The 24110-nt window shown below is 35.4% G+C and overlaps 1 protein-coding gene across 3 annotated transcripts in view; it reads left to right on the top strand.

The window, feature by feature from the left end:
• The window catches only part of LRBA (LPS responsive beige-like anchor protein), a 750846-nt gene that overhangs the window by 275017 nt on the left and 451719 nt on the right, over positions 1–24110 (top strand). For all 3 annotated transcript variants that reach the window (XM_068542607.1, XM_068542608.1, XM_068542606.1), the window contains exon 36: positions 16285–16393. In XM_068542607.1, coding sequence (XP_068398708.1) covers positions 16285–16393 — 109 coding nt within the window. The remainder of the gene's footprint in view (positions 1–16284; positions 16394–24110) is intronic.

Raw genomic sequence — 24110 nt, 5'->3', positions numbered from 1 at the left:
CTCTTCTTTGTGCTTTTGCTCTTGATTTAAGGCTCATCTTTATGCTCTCGCTCTCTGTTGGTGCTTTTTTTTTTTATCTTGAGGAGCTCATAGGGATCTTGGCTTCTACTGAATTATGATAGCACATGTATTCTTATGTCCTAATTGTATTTGTATTTCTTATATATAGGTATATAACAAATTCTCACAAACGTTGCAGCTTGAAACAACATACATTTTCTATCTTATAATTTCTTTGGGTCAGGCATCTGGGCACAGCTCAGCTGGACACTCAACTGAGAATTTTACAGGTCTGCAATAACGGTATTAGACAAGCTGTGTTCTTCTCTGGAGGTTGGAGTCCTCTTATAAGCTCACATGGTTGTTGGCAGAATTCAGTTGCTTTCACCTTTAGGACCGACGTCTCCATTTTCTTGCTGGCTGTCACTAGGATCTGATCTCAGCTCCTAGAGGCTATCCTAGCCCCTTGTCACATGGCCCTCTCACGCCATGGCAGGTTACTTTTTCAAGGCTGGTGGGAGAATCTCTTGTCAGCCAAGGCAGAGCCTATATAATGTAACATATCACAGGAGTGTCTATCCCATCATCTCTGCTATAGAAAGTAACCTAATTAAGGAATTTCTATCCCATCATCTTTGCCATATTCTATTTCCTAGAACCAAGTCCAAGATTCTGCCTAGGTTAAACTCAGTGGAATGGGATCATACAAGACCTTGACTCATTGGAGGTCACCTTAGAGTGTGTCCACCATAGCACATCTATTCGTATTTAAAGCTGGAAAGGACCTCAGAGTATTCTCTTCCTCTCCAACTAAAATATAAGGAAAGTTCATCTCCAGTGCTTAGCATCTTTATAGCATAGTAGGTATTGAATAGATATTTGACAGTGATTCAAAAGGCAGAGGGAATCGTGCACAAAAATGTTAATAGATCAGAGTAAATACTCAGAAGACTTATTCAGTTATATTGTGTATGAAATGGTTAAGGGTTGATATTTTAGGGCACGGTGAAATTGAGAGCATAAATTAAATCTGGAAATATTACGGAGGAGATATTGGCAGTATTTGCTGATTGATTAGGGACCTGGAGGAAGGTGGTAGCGAAGAGGGAGGGACTAGAATAACTTTGAGGTTGCTTGTTTGGGGACTGAGAGGCTGGTGTGCCAGTGACTAATCAATGCAATTAATATTTGAGTGCTGTGAGGCAGTATATTGATGTTAAATTCACAATGTGGTTTTTGGTCTCTAGAGAGTAACTAAAGCACAAACCAGTATTTCACATCTACACTATGAAAGCAGTTGCTTTCTCTATCTGTAGAGTCATAGGAAGTTATTCATTAGCAGGTTTTAAAATTGCACTAGGGATTGTTTTTATCTATAATGCCTGAATGTGTACTGTTTACCCTAATGATGGTACCCAAAAATCATAGATAGGACATTGCATTAACTTCTAAAGTGACTGGGAGACAGTTTGGGGTTAATGGAGAGGGTCTGACAGACCTGGAATCAAATTATAAGTAGTGTATATGAACTTAATAGAGATATGGAAAAAGTGGTAGGAGAGCAGGAAGCCTTTTTATTTTCCTTAGGGATTTTCTCTTTTCCTTTCTTTTAATTATTACTTGTTGTAAAACTTAGAACAATAGGGAAATATGAGGAGGAGGACATATAGCCTAACTTTCTAGAGAAGGGGGTGGAACACTTTTTTTTGTAAAGGGCCAGATAGTAAGTATTTTAGACTTTGCAGGCCATATGGTCTCTGTCACTACTACTCAACTTTATGTGGTATTATAATGTGATAACAGCCATAGATAATAGTTAAACAGATGGGCATGGCATGGCACGGCTTTGTTCCAATAAAACATTATTAACAAAAATAGTTGGCAGGCCAGATTTGGCTCACATGCCATAATTCTAGTAATTCTGACCTTATTCTCAATGACTGGAAATTTGGTATATTTCCTTTCATATTTTTCCCAAACTCATATTGTGCATAATATTCTTCAAAAATTTTTTCCACTTAATAATATATTGTGGAAAAACTTCTGTTGTTAATTCAGAAGAACCTATCTCATTATATGATTGTATATTTTGGTTCTTTCAGTTTTTCACTCTTATTAAGTGTTATAGGGAACTTCCTTGTACACACACACATCTTTCTGCACTTGTGAGAACATATTCATATGGCAAGTTACTAGGATTGTTTTGTATCAAAGTCTATGCATACTTAATTTATACATATTTTTAAAATTAATATTTATTGAAGTATACAGTAGTTGATTTACAATGTTGTGTTAGTTTCAAGTGTACAGCAAAGTGAATCAGTTATACATATACATATATCCACTCTTTTTTAGATTCTTTTCCCATGTAGGTCATTACAGGGTATTGAGTAGAGATACTGCTCAATACTCTGCTACACAGTAAGTTCTTATTAGGTATCTATTTTATATATAGTAGTGTGTATATGTCAATCCCAATCTCCCCATTAATCCCTCCCCCCTCCCCTTGGTAACCATAAGTTTGTTTTCTACATCTGTGTTAATTCATATTTTTGAGAAAAATGTTGCTACAGGGACTTCCCTGGTGGCACAGTGGTTAAGAATCCACCTGCCAATGCAGGGGACATGGGTTTGAGCCCTGGTCCGGGAAGATCCCACATGCCGCGGAGCAACTAAGGCCGTGCACCACGACTACTGAGCCTGCGCTCTAGAGCCCACGAGCCACAACTGCCGAGCCCACGCACCACAACTACTGAAGCCTGCGCACCTAGACCTGTGCTCCACAGCAAGAGAAACCACTGCAATGAGAAGCCCGCACACCGCAACAAAGAGTAGCCCCAGCTCGCTGCAACTAGAGAAAGCCTGTGTGCAGCAACGAAGACCCAGTGCAGCCATAAATGAATAAAGAAATAAATTTATTTATTTATTTATTTTAAAAAAGTTGCTACAAAGAGATGCAAGAACCCCATGGAATGTCTGTAGACATGCCATTGTTGATGACTGTTGGGTCTAACTTTTACAGGTGGGCATTATCTAATTGCAGTTTAGCTGCTCTTGCTATTGACATAAAGAACATAATCGTAGCCCTGCCCATTCTATCTCTCCAGTTCCTTTAAAGAAGGGAGTTTAGAAGACTTTTATATAACATATTCCAGAAGACTGCCGTTTTGATAAAATGATCATTCTGTTGGTATTTATGGTAGGTGAATGGTATTATGGAAGCATTTACCAAGAATGGGTCAATGATTTATATATTCAGGGTATTTTTTTGCAATGTTTAAAAGTGTATGATCATTACTAGCATTCAGTATGAATCATTATATGGAGAGGTCTGTAGTATCACCACAGTTAATCATCTGTTAAACTCTTGACTTCTATTACCATAAATTAGTTAAAAAACATTTTTTTATAGAGAAGATTTTTAAAAATATTTATTTTATTAGCATTTATTTTTGGCTGCATTGGGTCTTCGTTGCTGTGTGCAGGCAAGTGGGGACTACTCTTCGTTGGGGTGCGCCAGCTTCTCATTGCAGTGGCTTCTCTTGTTGTGGAGCATGGGCTCTAGGTGCACGGCCTTCAGTAGTTGTGGCGCGCAGGCTCTGTAGTTGTGGTGCATGGGCTTAGCTGCTCCGCGGCATGTGGGATCCCCCTGGACCAGGGCTCAAACCCGTGTCCCCTGCATTGGCAGGCGGATTCCACCACTGCGCCACCAGGGAGGCCCCCAAAAATATTTTTTTATACAAGATGATTCATATGGTATATATTTTTTGGTGTGCCTTTGTTTAACACTGTTAGTGAAATTAACTTTGTTGTGCATAACAGTAGTTATTTCTTTTTAGTGTTTTATTATATGAATATTCCACGATTTAGAAAATTCATTTTATTCTTTTTTTTTTTTTACTTATATATTTTATTTTATTTTTTTTTCACACACACACACTGTACTTTATTTTTACAAGAGATAAATAGACTGACACCAAGCATTGTACGTGGATGACCACAACAAAAGCAACAATGATTGCAATTACCAAACATGAAACACACTCATACTATGTCGTAATATTGACATTCAGTCCAGTAATCCTCCACTGTAACAGCTCCTTTACTTTGCAGTGAAAATTGATTTCTATATTCTTTGCCTCTGAGTCCATGTGGGATTTTTTTTTTTTAATTCAGACAGAAAGTCACAAAAATTATACTCATCCTCATCAGTTCACTCAGTCCCATGTAATTAATTTTTTTTTTCATCTTGATCTTTTGTTAGCACTTTTATGAGTTCATCAGTTTTTCATTAGAGTTCTGAAAATGCTTATTCATTCAGTTCAGCAGTACAGTCAGTTACCAGAAACCTGTACTTGTCAGAGTCTTTTCCATGAATTTCTTGAAGATGAAAGCCTTTTTATAGGAACATATTTGCAAAAGCATCAGAGTACACCCAGAAATGTCTGTAAATGACAAAAGACTTAAAAATGACCACTGTTAAAGATTTGATGAAAGTTCATAATAATGCAGTTGACAAGAAAATTAGTTATTTTTGAGATATACATTTTAAAGTAATAACTAGGATTATTACTTATAACATTATACCAGAACATATAAGATTTTTAGAAATTTCATGTAATGTCTGAAACATTTATATTAACATATTTCCATACATATTTCCATACAAATACAAATATAAGATTTTTAGAAATTTCATATAATGTCTGAAACATTTATATTAACATATTTCCATACAAATACAAATATAAGATTTTTAGAAATTTCATGTAATGTCTGAAACATTTATATTAAAATATTTCCATACAAATAACCCAATGAAAGTTTAGTATTAGTTGTTTTGTTTGTTTGTTTTTTTATACTGCAGGTTCTTATTAGGCATCAATTTTATACACATCAGTGTATACATGTCAATCCCAATCGCCCAGTTCAGCACACCACCATCCCCACCCCCCCGCAGTTTTCCCCCCTTGGTGTCCATATGTCCATTCTCTACATCTGTGTCTCAACTTCTGCCCTGCAAACTGGCTCATCTGTACCATTTTTCTAGGTTCCACATACATGCATTAATATACGATATTTGTTTTTCTCCTTCTGACTTACTTCACTCTGTATGACAGTCTCTAGATCCATCCACTTCTCAACAAATGACTCAATTTCATTCCTTTTATGGCTGAGTAATATTCCATTGTATATATGTACCACATCTTCTTTACCCATTCGTCTGTTGATGGGCATTTAGGTTGCTTCCATGACCTGGCTATTGTAAATAGTGCTGCAATGAACATTCGGGTGCATGTGTCTTTTTGAATTACGGTTTTCTCTGGGTATATGCCCAGTCGTGGGATTGCTGGGTCATATGGTAATTATATTTTTAGTTTTTTAAGGAACCTCCATATTGTTCTCCATAGTGGCTGTATCAATTTACATTCCCACCAACAGTGCAAGAGGGTTCCCTTTTCTCCACACCCTCTCCAGCATTTGTTGTTTGTAGATTTCTGATGATGCCCATTCTAACAGGAGTGAGGTGATACCTCATTGTAGTTTTGATTTGCATTTCTCTAATAATTAGTGATGTTGAGCATCTTTTCATGTGCTTCGTGGCCGTCTGTATGTCTTCTTTGGAGAAATGCCTATTTAGGTCTTCTGCCCATTTTTGGATTGGGGTGTTTGTTTCTTTAATATTGAGCTGAATGAGCTGTTTATATATTTTGGAGATTAATCCATTTTCCGTTGATTCGTTTGCAAATATTTTCTCCCATTCTGAGGGTTGTCTTTTCGTCTTGTTTATGGTTTCCTTTGCTGTGCAAAAGCTTTGAAGTTTCATTAGGTCCCATTTGTTTATTTTTGTTTTTATTTCCATTACTCTAGGAGGTGGATCAAAAAAGATCTTGCTGTGATTGATGTCAAAGAGTGTTCTTCCTATGTTTTCCTCTAAGAGTTTTATAGTGTCAAGTCTTATATTTAGGTCTCTAATCCATTTTGAGTTTATTTTTGTGTATGGTGTTAGGGAGTATTCTAATTTCATTCTTTTACATGTAGCTGTCCAGTTTTCCCAGCACCACTTATTGAAGAGACTGTCTTTTCTCCATTGTATATCTTTGCCTCCTTTGTCATAGATTAGTTGACCATAGGTGCGTGGGTTAATCTCTGGGCTTTCTATCTTGTTCCATTGATCTATGTTTCTGTTTTTGTGCCAGTACCATATTGTCTTGATTACTGTAGCTTTGTAGTATAGTCTGAAGTCAGGGAGTCTGATTCCTCCAGCTCCATTTTTTTGCCTCAAGACTGCTTTGGCTATTCGGGGTCTTTTGTGTCTCCATACAAATTTTAAGATGATTTGTTCTAGCTCTGTAAAAAATGCCATTGGTAATTTGATAGGGATTGCATTGAATCTGTAGATTGCTTTGGGTAGTACACTCATTTTCACAATGTTGATTCTTCCAATCCAAGAACATGGTATATCTCTCCATCTGTTGGTATCATCTTTAATTTCTTTCATCAGTGTCTTATAGTTTTCTGCATACAGGTCTTTTGTCTCCCTAGGTAGGTTTATTCCTAGGTATTTTATTCTTTTTGTTGCAATGGTAAATGAGAGTGTTTCCATAATTTCTCTTTCAGATTTTTCATCATTAGTGTATAGGAATGCAAGAGATTTCTGTGCATTAATTTTGTATCCTGCAACTTTACCATATTCATTAATTAGCTCTAGCAGTTTTCTGGTGGCAGTTTTAGGATTCTCTATGTATAGTATCATGTCATCCGCAAACAGTGACAGTTTTACTTCTTCTTTTCCAATTTGTATTCCTTTTATTTCTTTTTCTTCTCTGATTGCCGTGGCTAGGACTTCCAGAACTATGTTGAATAATAGTGGTGAGAGTGGACATCCTTGTCTCGTTCCTGATCTTAGAGGAAATGCTTTCAGTTTTTCACCATTGAGAATGATGTTTGCTGTGGGTTTGTCATATATGGCCTTTATTATGTTGAGGTAGGTTCCCTCTATGCCCACTTTCTGGAGAGTTTTTATCATAACTGGGTGTTGAATTTTGTCAAAAGCTTTTTCTGCATCTATGGAGATGATCATATGGTTTTTCTTCTTCAATTTGTTAATATGGTGTATCACATTGATTGATTTGCGTATATTGAAGAATCCTTGCATCCCTGGGATAAATCCCACTTGATCGTGGTGTATGATCCTTTTAATGTGTTGTTGGATTCTGTTTGCTAGTATTTTGTTGAGGATTTTTGCATCTATATTCATCAGTGATATTGGTCTGTAATTTTCTTTTTTTGTAGTGTCGTTGTCTGGTTTTGGTATCAGGGTGATGGTGGCCTCATAGAATGAGTTTGGGAGTGTTCCTTCCTCTGCAATTTTTTGGAAGAGTTTGAGGATAGGTGTTAGCTCTTCTCTAAATGTTTGATAGAATTCACCTGTGAAGCCATCTGGTCCTGGACTTTTGTTTGTTGGAAGATTTTTAATCACAGTTTCAATTTCATTACTTGTGATTGGTCTGTTCATATTTTCTGTTTCTTCCTGGTTCAGTCTTGGAAGGTTATACCTTTCTAAGAATTTGTCCATTTCTTCCAGGTTGTCCATTTTATTGGCATAAAGTTGCTTGTAATAGTCTCTTAGGATGCTTTGTATTTCTGCGGTGTCTGTTGTAACTTCTCCTTTTTCATTTCTGATTTTATTGATTTGAGTCCTCTCCCTCTTTTTCTTGAAGAGTCTGGCTAATGGCTTATCAATTTTGTTTATCTTCTCAAAGAACCAACTTTTAGTTTTATTGATCTTTGCTATTGTTTTCTTTGTTTCTATTTCATTTACTTCTGCTCTGATCTTTATGATTTCTTTCCTTCTGCTAACTTTGGGTTTTGTTTGTTCTTCTTTCTCTAGTTTCTTTAGGTGTAAGGTTAGATTGTTTACTTGAGATTTTTCTTGTTTCTTTAGGTAGGCTTGTATAGCTATAAACTTCCCTCTTAGAACTGCTTTTGCTGCATCCCATAGGTTTTGGATCATCGTGTTTTCATTGTCATTTGTCTCTAGGTTTTTTTTGATTTCCTCTTTGATTTCTTCAGTGATCTCTTGGTTATTTAGTAACGTATTGTTTAGCCTCCATGTGTTTGTCTTTTTTACGTTTTTTTCCCTGTAATTCATTTCTAATCTCATAGCGTTGTGGTCAGAAAAAATGCTTGATATGATTTCCATTTTGTTAAATTTACTGAGGCTTGATTTGTGACCCAAGATTTGATCTATCCTGGAGAATGTTCCGTGTGCACTTGAGAAGAACGTGTAATCTGCTGTTTTTGGATGGAATGTCCTATATATATCAATTAAATCTATCTGGTCTATTGTGTCATTTAAAGCTTCTGTTTCCTTATTTATTTTTATTTTGGACGATCTGTCCATTGGTGTAAGTGAGGTGTTAAAGTTCCCCACTATGATTGTGTTACTGTCAATTCCCTCTTTTATAGCTGTTAGCAGTTGCCTTATGTATTGAGGTGCTCCTATGTTGGGTGCATATATATTTATAATTGTTATATCTTCTTCTTGGATTGATCCCTGGATCATTATGTAGTGTCCTTCGTTGTCTCTTGTAACATTCTTTATTTTAAAGTCTATTTTATCTGATATGAGTATAGCTACTCCAGCTTTCTTTTGATTTCCATTTGCATGGAATATCTTTTTCCATCCCCTCACTTTCAGTCTGTATGTGTCCCTAGGTCTAAAGTGGGTCTCTTGTAGACAGCATATATATGGGTCTTGTTTTTGTATCCATTCAGCCAGTCTATGTCTTTTGGTTGGGGCATTTAATCCATTCACGTTTAAGGTAATTATCGATATGTATGTTCCTATGACCATTTTCTTAATTGTTTTGGTTTTGTTTTTGTAGGTCCTTTTCTTCTCTTGTGTTTCCCACTTAGAGAAGTTCCTTTAGAATTTGTTGTAGAGCTGGTTTGGTGGTGCTGAATTCTCTTAGCTTTTGCTTGTCTGTAAAGCTTTTGATTTCTCCATCAAATCTAAATGAGATCCTTGTCGGGTAGAGTAATTTTGGTTGTAGGTTCTTCCCTTTCATCACTTTAAGTATATCATGCCACTCCCTTCTGGCTTGCAGAGTTTCTGCTGAGAAATCAGCTGTTAACCTTATGGGAGTTCCCTTGTATGTTATTTGTCGTTTTTACCTTGCTGCTTTCAATAATTTTTCTTTGTCTTTAATTTTTGCCACTTTGATTACTATGTGTCTTGGCGTGTTTCTCCTTGGGTTTATCCTGTATGGGCCTCTCTGTGCTTCCTGGACTTGGGTGGCTCTTTCCTTTCCCATGTTAGCGAAGTTTTCGACTCTAATCTCTTCAAATATTTTATCTGGTCCTTTCTCTCTCTCTTCACCTTCTGGGACCCCTATAATGCGAATGTTGTTGCGTTTAATGTTGCCCCAGAGGTCTCTTAGGCTGTCTTCATTTCTTTTCATTCTTTTTTCTTTAGTCTGTTCCACAGCAGTGAATTCCACCATTCTGTCTTCCAGGTCACTTATCCGTTCTTCTGCCTCAGTTATTCTGCTATTGATTCCTTCTAGTGTAGTTTTCATTTTAGTTATTGTATTGTTCATCTCTGTTTGTTTGTTCTTTAATTCTTCTAGGTCTTTGTTAATCATTTCTTGCATCTTCTCAATCTTTGCCTCCATTCTTATTCCGAGGTCCTGGATCATCTTCACTATCATTATTCTGAATTCTTTTTCTGGAAGGTTGACTATCTCCACTTCATTTAGTTGTTTTTCTGGGGTTTTTTCTTGTTCCTGTATCTGGTACATAGCCCTCTGCCTTTTCATCTTTTCTATCTTTCTGTAACTGTGGTTTTTGGTCCACAGGCTGCAGGATTGTAGTTTTTCTTGCTTCGGCTGTCTGCCCTCTGGTGGTTGAGGCTATCTAAGAGGCTTGATGGGAGGCTCTGGTGGTGGGTAGAGCTGACTGTTGCTGTGGCGGTCAGAGCTCAGTAAAACTTTAGTCCACTTGACTGTTGATGGGTGGGCCTGGGTTCCCTCCCTGTTGGTTGTTTTGCCTGAGGCAACCCAACACTGGAGCCTACCTGGGCTCTTTGGTGGGGTTAATGGCAGACTCTGGGAGGGCTCACGCCAAGGAGCACTTCCCAGAACCTCCGCTGCCAGAGTCCTTGTCCCTACAGTGAAACAGAGCCACCCCCCGCCTCTGCAGGAGGCCCCCCAACACCAGCAGGTAGGTCTGGTTCAGTCTCCCTCAGGGTCACTGCTCCTTCCCCTGGGTCCCGATGCGCACACTACTTTGTGTGTGCCCTCCAAGAGTGGGGTCTCTTTTTCCCCCAGTCCCGTCGAAGTCCTGCGATCAATTCCCACTAGGCTTCAAAGTCTGATTCTCTAGGAATTCCTCCTGCCGTTGCCGGACCCCCAGGTTGGGAAGCCTGACGTGGGGCTCAGAACCTTCACTCCAGTGGGTGGACTTCTGTGGTATAAGTGTTCGCCAGTCTGTGAGTCACCCACCCAGCAGTTATGGGATTAGATTTTACTCTGATTGCGCCCCTCCTACCGTCTCACGGTGGCTTCTCCTCTGTCCTTGGACGTGGGGTATCCTCCTTGGTGAAGTCCAGGGTCTTCCTGTCAATGATTGTCCAGCAGCCAGTTGTGATTCTGGTGCTCTGGCAAGAGGGAGTGAGAGCACGTCCTTCTACTCCGCCATCTTGGTTAATCCCCCTCATTTTATTCTTAATGGGAATTTGGGTAGTTGCTAGTGTTTGGCTGTTATAAATAAAGTTGCTGTAAACATTCTGTTAAGTATATTTTGTGATTGTGAGAGTCCCTGTAGTTTCATATCCTTGCCAAATTTTGATACTAGAGTCTTTTTTTTTTTAAAATATAGTGTTTTCTGCTGGGGTGTAGTATATTTTTTATGGTTTTTTTTTTTTTTAAACTTTTTCTGTTCCAGCTTTTTTTTTTTTTTAATTTATTATTTATTTATTATTTATTTTTCGCTGTGTTGGGTCTTCATTTCTGTGCGAGGGCTTTCTCTAGTTGCGGCAAGCGGGGGCCACTCTTCATTGCGGTGCGCGGGCCTCTCACTATCGCGGCCTCTCTTGTTGCAGAGCACAGGCTCCAGACGTGCAGGCTCAGTAGTTGTGGCTCACGGGCCTAGTTGCTTCGCGGCATGTGGGATCTTCCCAGACCAGGGCTCGAACCCGTGTCCCCTGCATTGGCAGGCAGATTCTCAACCACTGTGCCACCAGGGAAGCCCTTTTTATGGTTTTAATTTGTATCTCCCTGATGATTAGTAATCCTGAACACCTCAACACCTTTTCATGAACTTATTTGCCATTTGGAAATCTTTTGTGAAGTGCTTATTTGTGTATTTGGTCGTTTTTATTTATTGTGATTATTGCCTTTTCTTTATTTCTAAGATTTTCTTATGTATTTCAGATATAATTTCCTTGTTGACTATAAGTATTCCAAATCTCCCTTACTAACGTTTGCCTTTTAATTCTCTTAATGTTGGCTTTCATAAGCATAAATCGTTAATTTAATCAATTTTCTTCTTTATGGTATGTGTACTTTATATTTTGTTAAAGAAATCTTTATTTTAACCTAAGTCATGAAGATACTCTCTTATGTAATCTTCTTGTAGAAGTGTTTAGGTCTTGTCTGTGATCCATTTAGAATTGATCTGTTTGTATGGTTTGAGATAGTAGTCAAGGTTAATTTTGTCCATATGAACATCAGTTGATTGATGCAGGACCAGTTCTTGAAATACTGCATCTTCCTCTTATTGCAGTAAATATGGAATCTGGTGTAAAATATAATATATATATTTGTATATTAAATATTTATATAAAAATATGTTTCCATATTAAATATTTATATATAACATTTATATAATTATTCATATATTAAATATATATATATTTGTTTCTGCACATTCTTTTCTGTTTCATTGGTCTGTTCATCTGTCTTTGCCCCAGTACCACATTGTCTGTAATTGCTTTGGGTGAAGTAGAAAAGAATAGCTTTATTACTTTGCCAGGCAAAGGGGAACACAGTGGGCTCCTGCCCTCTAAAACTGTGTGTCCCAACCTGGGAGGATTTGGTGAGGAGTTTTTATAGCAGTTGTTTAACGGCAGGGTCACTGATAAGATCAGGGTGTGCACAGGCCCCTTTAATCTGGTCTCTGGTAATTTCTTGATGAGCTTCTCTGGTTCCTTTAATCTGTCCTCTGGTGCTCTTCTCTGGAATGAAGAATGCCCACATCTTCCATTTGTTGGGGGTTTTAGTTCTATAACGAGCACAAAAGATATTGTTCTGTATATCCCTTGAGGCAGAACCAAGACCCTGCCCCAAAGCTGCACTATTGTTTTTCAGCAGCTCCTCTCTTGTATCTGCATCCTCTCTCTTACCTGATTAGCAACTGCTTGAATCTCCCCTTTGGAACTCAGGGAAGGCCATGGAGGCTGGAGTCTGTTCCCTACAAACAAGGAACGGGGGACACAGGAAGGCTTCCGTACCCAGGAGCACCACAGGGTCCTGCTTGGTTTCACTATGAAACTTTACTATCTTTGTTGGAAGATTTTTCATCACAGTTTCAATTTCATTACTTGTGATTGGTCTGTTAATATTTTCTATTTCTTCTTGGTTCAGTGTTGGAAGCTTATACCTTTCTAAGAATTTGTCCATTTTTTCCAGGTTGTCCATTTTATTGGTATATAGTTGCTTGTAATAGTCTCTTAGGATGCTTTGTATTTCTACGGTGTCTGTTGTAACTTCTCTTTTTTTGTTTCTAATTTTATTGATTTGAGTCCTCCACTCTTTTTCTTGATGAATCTGGTAAAGGTTTATCAATTCTGTTTATCTTCTCAAAGAACCGGCTTTTAGTTTTATTGATCTTTGCTGTTGTTTTTTTTTGTTTGTTTGTTTCTATTTCATTTATTTCTGCTCAGATCTTTATGATTTCTTTCATTCTACTAACTTTGGGTTTGTTTTGTTTTTCTTTCTCTAGTTCCTTTAGCTGTAAGGTTAGATTGTTTATCTAAGATTTGTGTTGTTTCTTGAGGTAAGCTTGTATTGCTGTAAACTTCCCTCTTAGAACTGCTTTTGTTGCATCACATAGGTTTTGGGTCATTGTATTCTCATTGTCATTCGGTTCTAGGTATTTTTTGATTTTCTGTTTGATTTCTTCAGTGATCTCTTGGTTATTTAGTAGCGTTTTGTTTAGCCTCCATGTGTTTGTGTTTTTTTACGTTTTTTTCCCTGTAATTTATTTCTAGTCTCCTAGCGTTGTGTTCAGAAAAGATGCTTGATACGATTTTAATTTTCTTAAATTTACCAAAGCTTGATTTGTGACCCAAGATGTGATCTATCCTACAGAATGTTCCGTGTGCACTTGAGAAGAAAATATAATCTGCTGTTTTTGGGTGGAATGTCCTATAAATATCAATTAAAACTATCTGGTCTATTGTGTCATTTAAAGCTTGTGTTTCCTTATTTTCTGTTTGGATCATCTGTCCATTGGTGTTAGTGAGGTGTTAAAGTCCCCCAGTATTATTATGTTACTGTTGATTTCCTCTTTTATAGCTGTTAGCAGTTGCCTTATGTATTGAGGTGCTCCTCTGTTCGGTGCATATATATTTATAATTGTTATATCTTCTTCTTGGATTGATCCCTTGATCATTATGTAATGTCCTTCCTTGTCTCTTGTAACATTCTTTATCTTAAAGTCTATTTTATCTGATATGAATATTGTTACTCCAGCTTTCTTTTGATTTCCATTAGCATGGAATATCTTTCTCTATCCCCTCACTATCAGTCTGTATGTGTCTCTAGGTCTGAAGTGTGTCTCTTGTAGACAGCATACAGGTGGGTCTTGTTTTTGTATCCTTTCAGTGAGCCTGTGCCTTTTGGTTGGAGCATTTAATCCATTCACATTTAAGGTAATTATATGTATGTTCCTGTTACCATTTTCTTAATTGTTTTGGGTTTGTTTTTGTAAGTCCTTTTTTTCTCTTGTGTTTCCCACTTAGAGAAGTTCCTTTAACATTTGTTGTGGAGATGGTTTGGTGGTGCTGAATTCTCTTAGCTTTTGCTTGTCTGTAAAGCTTTTGATTTCTCCATCAAATCTGAATGAGATCCTTGCTGGGTAGAGTATTCTTGGTTGTAGGTTCTTCCCTTTCATCACTTTAAATATACCATGCCTCTCCCTTCTGGCTTGCAGAGTTTCTGCTGAGAAATCAGCTGTTAACCTTATGGGAGTTCCCTTGTATGTTATTTGTTGTTTTTCCCTTGTTGCTTTCAATAATTTTTCTTTGTCTTTAATTTTTGCCAATTTGATTACTGTGTGTCTCGGCATGTTTCTTCTTGGGTTTATCCTGCCTGGGACTCTCTGCACTTCCTGGACTTGGGTGGCTATTTCGTTTCCCATGTTAGGGAAGTTTTCGACTATAATCTCTTCATATATTTTCTCTGGTCGTTTCTCTCTCTCTTCTCATTCCGGGACCCTAAAATATGAATGTTGGTGCATTTAATGTTGTCCCAGAGGTCTTTTAGGCTGTCTTCATTTCTTTTCATTCTTTTTTCTTTATTCTGTTCCACAGCAGTGATTTCCAGCATTCTGTCTTCCAGGTCACTTATCCATTCTTCTGCCTCAGTGATTCTGCTATTGATTCCTTCTAGTATATTTTTCATTTCGTTTATTGTATTGTTCATCTCTGTTTGTTTGTTCTTTAATTCTTCTAGGTCTTTGTTAAACATTACTTGCATCTTCTCGATCTTTCCCTCCATTCTTTTTCCGAGGTCCTGGATCATCTTCACTATCATTCTGAATTCTTTTTTTGGAAGGTTGCCTATCTCCACTTCATTTAGTTGTTTTTCTGGGGTTTTATTTTGTTCCTTCATCTGGACATGGTCCTCTGCCTTTTCATTTTGTCCGTCTTTCTGTGATTGCGGTTTTCGTTCCGCAGCCTGCAGTATTGTAGTTCTTCTTGCCTCTGCTGTCTGCCCTTTGATGGATGAGGCTATCAAAACTTTACTATCTTGATTTTCTGTGCGTTGGCTTCTGTTTGGTTTTCATTCACTTGGTGTTGTCTCTTATTTTACCTGTTCACTGGTGATTTTTTAAAAAATATTTTATTGGAGTATAGTTGATTTACAATGTTGTGTTAGTTCCTGATGTACAGCAAAGTGAATCAGTTATACATATACATATATCCAATCTTTTTTAGATTCTTTTCCCACATAGGTCATTACAGAGTATTGAGTAGAGTTCCCTGTGCTACACAGTAGGTACTTATTAGTTATTTATTTTATTATATAGTAGCATGTATATGTCACGTTCATTTGTGATTGAATGGACATTGTATTTAATAATGCAGGAAATTGTATTTAACAGTCTCTAGATGATGATATCTTCCTGTAGAGAGGATTTCCTTTTGATTTTTGATTAACAGTTAAATTAGGTGCCAATTATGTTAATTTAAGACTGAGCTGATTCAAAGGTGGAATTTTTAAAATCTTTGTGAGAGTTTGCCTTACTTACAGTTTGCCTACTCCTATCTCGTAGCCCTTCTAGTTTTTCTTAAAGCCCAGGGTTTTACAGTGAGTCTACAGCACTGTTCTTTATGGGTTTTTTTTTTCTTCTCACCATATGAGATTGTGAAAATTTTGTTTAGTTATTTGGCTGCTAGTTAATCTACGTGCAAATCCCATAATGTTGTTTGAGAGTCTGTTTTCATGATTTTGAGAACTGTTGTTTGTTTCCTGGGGTATACTTGGACTCCTTTTGTAAGCCTCGGTAAACTACTAGGATTCCTCTACCTTGACAGGTTATAAAATTCAATTTTTGTCCCAGCTCTATAAGACTTATAACAGCTCTGTTTTGCTTCTCTGTTCCCGCCTGTGAATAGCAAATGAGTTAAAGGGAAAGGTCATGCTGAACATCTTCTCTAGGATCCTGGCTGTTTAAATCTTGGCTACCTTGGAAACTCTCCAATACCTTTAAAAAGATTAAAAGATAAATTTAATCTAGCATTTTCAGTTGCTTTTCTTGGATAGTTAGTTTGATAAAAGCAAATCTGCTGTTGCCAGAAGGATAACTTTTTGCTGTTATGTTCTTCAATTATTTAGTGTAAAATAACGGTCCTTCATTTGGTATGATATCAGAAAAGGAGAGTAAATGTTCTTCCCTCTCCCAAGTAATAAAATAGATCACTTTTGAGCAATGAATAATCATATATGTTGTGTGTATACATATATTTATTTGACAATGTTTATCTCTTTATAGGTTGCTTAGCCAAACCATGAAGGATCACCTAGTAAGAGTAGCAAATGAAGCTGAATTTATCCTGAGCAGGCAGCGAGCAGAGGATATTCACAGACATGCGGAATTTGAGGTAGGTTAAACCTAGGAGTGGTGTGAGGAAGGTACCATTTTAAAATGTTAGTCATGGGAAACTGTGTAGGTAAAATGGCAGCATGGTCCTAGCAAACATGTATTATCAAAAAACTAAAAATAAATTTGTGAGAGAATCATGGGCATTCTAGGCAGATAGTGGAAGACTCTGTAGCCTTGACTTTGATAGTTTTCCAATAAAGTAAAATAGTGAAGGATTTTTGCCCTCTCTAGGCAAGACAGAGCTAGTTAACTGGAAATGAAACCCCTATGGTAGATAAGATCCTTTAGGTTTCTAGAGAGAAGCTGAACAAGTGGCATAAAGTTTCTTTAACCTTGAGGTGGTAGCTGAGGAACTGAGGGAGAATACAGCTTTCTTCTTGCATCCTCACGGGGGGACCAAGTGAAAGACCCATCCTGGGCCAGTGCTTGTCTCAGCAGTTGCTTCTGAACATGTGTAACATACGTGAATTCATAGAGGAAATTAATGGTGTTATAGCTGTATAAATTATAAAAATTCACACTGAAGGTGAACTAGAAGCATTTGACAGGAACATTTGTTAAAAATTTGGAAAAAAAATTAAGAAGCACCATCTGGGTTCTTTCTAACATATTAACAGTGGATAATTCAAATGTTGCTGATATTTCTCTGGTACATTAAAAATGATGAAAACCTCTCCCAGTTCATTTTATACACCCTTCATAGTATGAAAAAAGATACTGGAAAAATAAAACTGTAGAAGACAAATTTCAGTTAACAATATAGGCACAAAATTCTAACTAAAACTTTAACCAACATAATCCAACAATGTAATGAAAGAACTATACAATTGACTCTTGAACAACAGAGGTTTAAACTGTGGGGGTCCACTTATCAGCCAATATTTTTTGATAGTAAATACTAGAGTACCACAGAGTCGGCGGTTGGTCGAAATTACGGATGTGGAGGAACCTTGGACATGGAAGGCCGATTATAAATTATATGTGTATTAACCTCCATGTTTTTCAAGGGTTAGCTGTATAGTGTGGACTGCTTATAATTTATTTATGGATGCTAAAGATTTGATATTAAGATATCTACCTATAAAATAAATTATATTACCAAATTAAAAATAGGAAAATCATGTGAAGATATCAATAAATGTAGAAAAAAGCATATTACAAATTTTAGTATCCAGCCCTAATGAAACTGAGAAAGAAAATGTATATCAGAAAACAATCTAAATATGATAATGACTATTTACTAAATATTATTTAAAATGTTTAAAGCCGTTTCTATTAAAATCAGGAAAAAAGAGTGATTGATATCTTCTATTAACATTAACAAAATTTTTTAATGTTTTTGCAAGTGCAAGATATTGTTAATATAATTGGTAGATAAAGAAGACGTAATATTACTTTCAGATTGCTCATGCTATGATCTAGGAAAATCTAAGAGATTCTTGAACATTTTTCTACCAGAATTAATAGGGACTTTAGTAAGATTATTGGATATAAGATAAATATGCAGACAAATTAATAGATTATCTTTTGAGTAGCAAGCAGTAGCCAGCTAAGAATGGAAATCAGAAATGTATACAGTTAGGACAAAAGTACTATTTTGGGTTGAATTCTCTAAGAAATGTACAGACACTATTTGTAACAAAAGTATGAAATCTCATTAATACAATGCAAAATATAACCTGCTGGAGAATCATTCCATGCTGGGTAGTGTATCTTGATCTGTGTGTGTAAGAGAGAGAGACAGCAACAGAGACATAGTATCCTTCTTTTATTTTGAAATAATTTGAGACTTATCAGAGAGTTATGAGTAGTACAAGAACGACTCTTCAACATTCTCCTAGATTCTGTAATTGTTAAAAATTTAACACATTTGCTTCTCTCCTCTTTTTCTTTGTTTTTCTGAATTTGAGAGTAAGTTGAAGCCATGATACCCTTTTACCCCTAATTACTTCAGTGAGAATCTCCTGTGCCCATTCTCTGTTTTAACCTTGTACAGTTATCAAATCAGAAAATTAACACTGGTACAATGCTATTATTTAAATATAGACCTTATTCATATTTTTCCAAATGTCTTCATAAAGTTCTTTATAGTCAAAAAGAGAAAATATTACTGCCCCAAAAGATGTCAGTTTTTCTCAAATTAATATGTAAATTCAATACAGTAACATTAGCATATCATTCCCTTAGAATAACAGTGGAGTATTTGAAATTTAAATATACCTTTAAAAATATCTAAATATCAAAATCTTCCACAAAATATATTTGGATATGGAAATATCCAGTTAATGTGGGAAAAGAAATGCATTAGTGTAGCCCTAAGATTTATGAAATAAGAATATTGAGGATGTACTTGATTTCTCAGATAAACAATACTAATTTAAACAATACTATGAAGACAATATATATTAAAAAATCTTCCAGATGGAGTAAGGATATAGGATGAAAGATGACATAGTAAGTATTTTAGAAACAGATTTGGAAAACTATAAAAGTGGCACTGAGGCATATGGGAGAATTTTTAAACTAAGACAGGCCACTTAGAAAGTATAAAAAGTAAACGTCTGTTACTACATATTATATTAAGCTGAGGAAACATACCATCAACAACATGGAAAGACATAATGGAACATGGAAAGACTGATAAATTAGTGTGTTTACTATATTAATAATTCTCATGAAATAAGTGAAAAATTGACCCAACAGGCAAATATTCAGAGGACAGGAATAGGAATTTCACAGAAGAATATAAGTTACCAGTAACATTTAGAATGGTACTCAAATGATTGAATATTTACACAAATATTTAGGGAAATGTAAATTAGAGAAATCATGATATAACTTCTCTGTTCTCAGGTTGAGGGAAAGAAAGAGTGATAGCTAGTACTGTTGAAGGAGATAGGGGAGATGAGATGGGCAATGGTATTCTCATATTTTTAGTGGAAATGTACATTTTTGTGTTATGGGAATGCAATATGTTCATATGTATTTTAATAATAATTATATAGGCATGTGCACACACACCCATTTACTCAATAACCCTATTCTGTGAATGTATCTTTAAGAAAAAAGTAATAGTATATAAGCATAGATATGTAAACCTGCTTATTGCAGTGTTGTATGTAAATTTAAGAAAATAAAAACAACAATGGAAAAACAAGGAAATGTTTCTTTAACAAAAGAACCATCATTTTCTCAATGAACAGGATGTTAGTAAATTATCAAAAAAATGCAGAGGTTGATGGCTTGATTTTTTTTTAATAAGAGCTTTATTCATATCTTTGTTTTTTAAATTGTATACTTTAATCCACAACCTGCTATGAAAGTTGAAGATATTAGTCCTCTCATAATTCTTTTTCATTTTTTTCTCTTCAACTTCTAATTTTTAAAGTTATATTTTATTTTTCATATTGTCTAAATATGTAACACTCATTTATTTTAACCACAATTCTGATAGTACTTGAGTGTTTGTAATATATTTAAGTGAATTCATTACCCCACCCCCTCTTTTATTAGTCATAATAATTTCTTAATTTCCCCCAGGTTCTTTCTTTGGACTCAATTCTTTTTTTTTTTTTTTTTTCCCCCCAGAAAGAAAAGTAGGAGAAACATTTATTTTACCATTTATTATGCTCTGTTTAAATTTGACTGAAAAAAATATACATATAGAAATGTGCACATATCAGTGGTGTGCAGTTCAATGAATTTTCACAAACTGACCACACCTGGGTAATCAGTCCTCAGATTAAGAAATAAAATATTACCAGCAATTTAGAGCCCCCTTCTAGTCTATAACCTTTTAAGGACCACTACTATCCTGTCTTCCAACACCATAAATGAATTTGTATTTTATATAAATGTAATAATACAATATATATTCTTTTGTGCCATCATTTTTTCACTCAGCATTGAGTTTTATGTTATTATGTTTTGCTATTAGATTGTTCCCTCTTATTCCTATAGTATTCCACTGTGTGAATATTGACTCAATTCTTAATTGGCTAGGTTTCATCTCCTCCCCTCCCCCCAACAAAGGGTTCATGTGTGCTGTAAATTTAAAATTCTTTCATGTTTAAGAATATTTGCCAGCTGTCATTATATCTGAATGACATCCTGATGGATTGAATATTCTTGGCTAACCCTTGCATTCCTTTGGAACTTTATAGACATTGCTTCATTGTATTTTGGCTTTGAACGTTGCATTCAGAGAAGTTTGAGGCCAGCCTGATATTTTCCCTTAGTTGATGATTTGCTTGTTTTCTGTCTGAGATTTATTTGTCCATGGAGTTGATTTCTTAACAGGAATATGACTTAGTATTGAGCATTATTTATCAAAAGTTCCTGGAGCATAGTTTTTTTGTTATAATCTGCAAATTCAGATTTTTCCTTCAGTTCTTAGTAATTTCTATAAATTAAAATGTAAACTATCTTTTGCATTTTATTCTTTTCTTTACTTAGTGATGCATAAATCTATGGTAGATATGTCTGTCTTTCATATCTATTAGTTATTTTTTAATTGCTTTACTTTCTTTGATCTCCAGCCATGAGTAAGTTTTTAATGTTTTATTTTCTCTGTTTGTGGTTTGCCTATAATGATTGTTTTGTTCTTCATTTTGTTTATTTAGATCTTCAGCCTCTCTACCTTTTTCTCTTATTTTGACTTTTATTTTTTTTGGTTTTTTTTGAGTTATATTTTTATGTTGTTTTTTAGAAGAAAATAATCATGAGGAATTTCCTTTCATTTTTTGTTATATATTCTTTGTCTTTGGTATAGAATCTTCCAGTTTTATTTAAATATTTTATTTGTTTTTTATTTATTCATTGATTGGCAATTTATGTTTACATAACTACGGTTTGGCTTAGACAGACAGAATATCTTAGTGACTCCTTCCCTTCTCACTGTCTATAAAGCTAATTTTTTCTGTTACTGAGCTACACTTTGATGTTTGAAATTTGATTTTTGCCCAGTTTTGTTTGCCTATCATGAAGAGAGGGAGAGAGATCTTCGACATAGGTGAGGAGGCCTTCGTAGCACACCTAAGTCTTGCTTTCTCTTACAAGATTTCGTTAAATATTTTCTACAAAGTTCATTCCATCTTATTAGAAACTATGGACAATTCTCATCAGGGAAAAATGTGCTTAGGCTGTGAATCATTATCCGTCATTTCAGAGAGTACTCTGGAGTCTACTTCTGCCCTGGGAAGTCAGCCCTATTTTTCACTTCCTTGTTTCACCAGTTTTTGCACTGTAGGTTTTTCTAACATCTTCAGTAAGAGGAAACAAGAGATAACAATAGCTACTCGGTTTGTGTCTCTCCATATATGAAGGCATTAAGAAAAATTATCAGAATGTTGTTAGTTTACCAACATTGCTTCGGGGACATGGTTAGGAACTGAGCTTACTGCAACCTTAGTTCTAATTCCAGTATGTTTTAATTTCCCCAAGGTAACAAATTTTTTAATGTTTGGTAGTTTCTGTTATGTTTCTTTTATTTTGGTTATTTTTGTTAGGTTGTTTTTGGTTGTTGTTCAATATTTCTGTTTTTGCTAATTTTTTTAGGATTTGAAGGAAGAAAAAACTTTTAAAATTGCCATTTCAGCCTAATATCCTAACCTGGAACCTATTCCTTAATATCCTTTCTAATTGGTTATGGAGAAGTTCCTTTGTAACTCTGGGTTGAGATTGCAGTTCATTCTTTTAAGTTTTAGTGATCATGGTGCTGGTGATATATGTGTTCTTATGTGAATGAATGTGAGAGATTGAGGAAGGAGAAAACATGTGGAATTGAAAAGAGGAAAAATACTTCTGAAACACTGTGCAATACAAGAAATTAAATTGATCTGACCCAAATGGTACATACATTTGCAATTTAGATGAGGGATAATAGTGACAATTGTAGCTTATATTTCATGAGTCCTTATGTTGGGTCAGGAACTGTCATGGGTGCTTTGTAAGTTTTAACTAATTTAATTCTTACAATAAACCTCTGAAGTAGTACTGTTATTATCTCTCATTTTATAAATGAGAAAACAGCATAAAGAGGAAATGATCCAGAATTAGAACTGGAATCCAGATCTAGGCAGTTTATCTCTTAATCACTAATCTGTGTATTTGTTTCACATTTTATTAGATTTCCATAGAATGTGTGAATAGGATTAATCCTGGCATATACAACAGCTGTATTCTAAGCTAATTTAATTTTACGCTTTCTACTACAGTTTTTCATTTTAATGTTTATAATCTTGCTATGAGATTTATAGTATTTATAGTAATATTCTAAAGCATGATTATAAAATATCTAAATAAAAACAAATATTTACGAACCGATTTTATTGTTACTTGAATTTTTAGTGGAGAAAATGTGTTTGACTGTTTCACATGAGAGTCAATTTTAAGAGAGCAAACTTATTTTTAATATTTTCTAGTCTTTTATTTTCATAGAAAAGAATTCCCTTTATTTATACCACAGAACCCCAATTGACTGAGGCATGTTCATATTTAATATATTTCTAACTACATTGGTCTTAAATCTTAAATAATACTCTACAAGATGAAACATATTTTTTCCTAGACAGCTTATATTCTAAAGGTTATCTATATTCAGCCTTGAATTCATGTTGTGCATTCTTAAATAATACATTTGAACTTTAGCTACTGCTAGTTACTTCCTCCTGCAAAAAAGAGATGTTGTCATGTATTTAATATACCATTTGTGGTTGTAAAGTAGCTGACTTGTTTCATTTATTATCAAGGGATTGATGACAGTGTAGATCTGAAATGCACATCTCTTTAGTTCATTACATGATTATCACTGGAGTGGGATATCCTTGACATCTTCTGCTTTTGATTTATGTAGATGTTCCTTGAATGTCATGACATCATTGATTGGGTGCACATCTTAACTTTATTATTTAATCTCACAGCTGTAAACAGAATGTTTATTAAAAAACTATGTTGTGCAAAACATTGTACCCTGTCTTGTAAGTGTAGTGTATGTGTGAGTGTACACAATTCATGACGATCTTTTGTTAAAAAGTTGTCTATCAAAGTTTAGTTTATTTAAACTGATGTGTTATATCTGTAAAACATGTGATCAAGATTATCATTTAATAGCTTTATTTTTAGGAATCTGTGTAAGTTAAAGTCCATTTCATTAAGAATGTCTCAATGCCCTTTTGTCTGACGTTGCTTTGAATTTCATCTATTATACAGTAGAACTCAATTCTTATTAGCTTCAATGGAATGGTAAAGTAGGTGGCCAGTCAGCTTAGTTGAAGTAATAAAAACAGTCTTTTTTATGAAATAAAAGGGCATGAAAGCACTTGATTAATTATTAATATAGCAATCTATATGTTTTTCTTTTAGTTGAAGGATTTCAAATATTTTTTCATATTAGCAAACAAAATATTTTTCAGTAAAGTAGTGAATTTTTTTTGCCATTTAAGTACTTTTGCATTTTTTAATATATTTTATATATTTATTTTTGGCTGCATTGGGTCTTCGTTGCTGCACATGGGCTTTCTCTAGTTGCGGCGAGCGGTGGCTACTCTTTGTTGTGGTGTGCGGGCTTCTCATTGCAGTGGCTTCTCTTGCTGCAGAACATGGGATCTAGGCACGCAGGCTTCAGTAGTTGTGGCTCACGGGCTCTAGAGCGCAGGCTTAGTAGTTGTGGCGCATGGGATTATTTGCTCCGCGGCATGTGGGATCTTCCCGGACCA

This window comes from Eschrichtius robustus, chromosome 4, assembly GCF_028021215.1.
Source record: "Eschrichtius robustus isolate mEscRob2 chromosome 4, mEscRob2.pri, whole genome shotgun sequence".
NCBI lineage: Eukaryota > Metazoa > Chordata > Mammalia > Artiodactyla > Eschrichtiidae > Eschrichtius > Eschrichtius robustus.
This window is presented reverse-complemented; position numbering and strand designations above follow the sequence as displayed.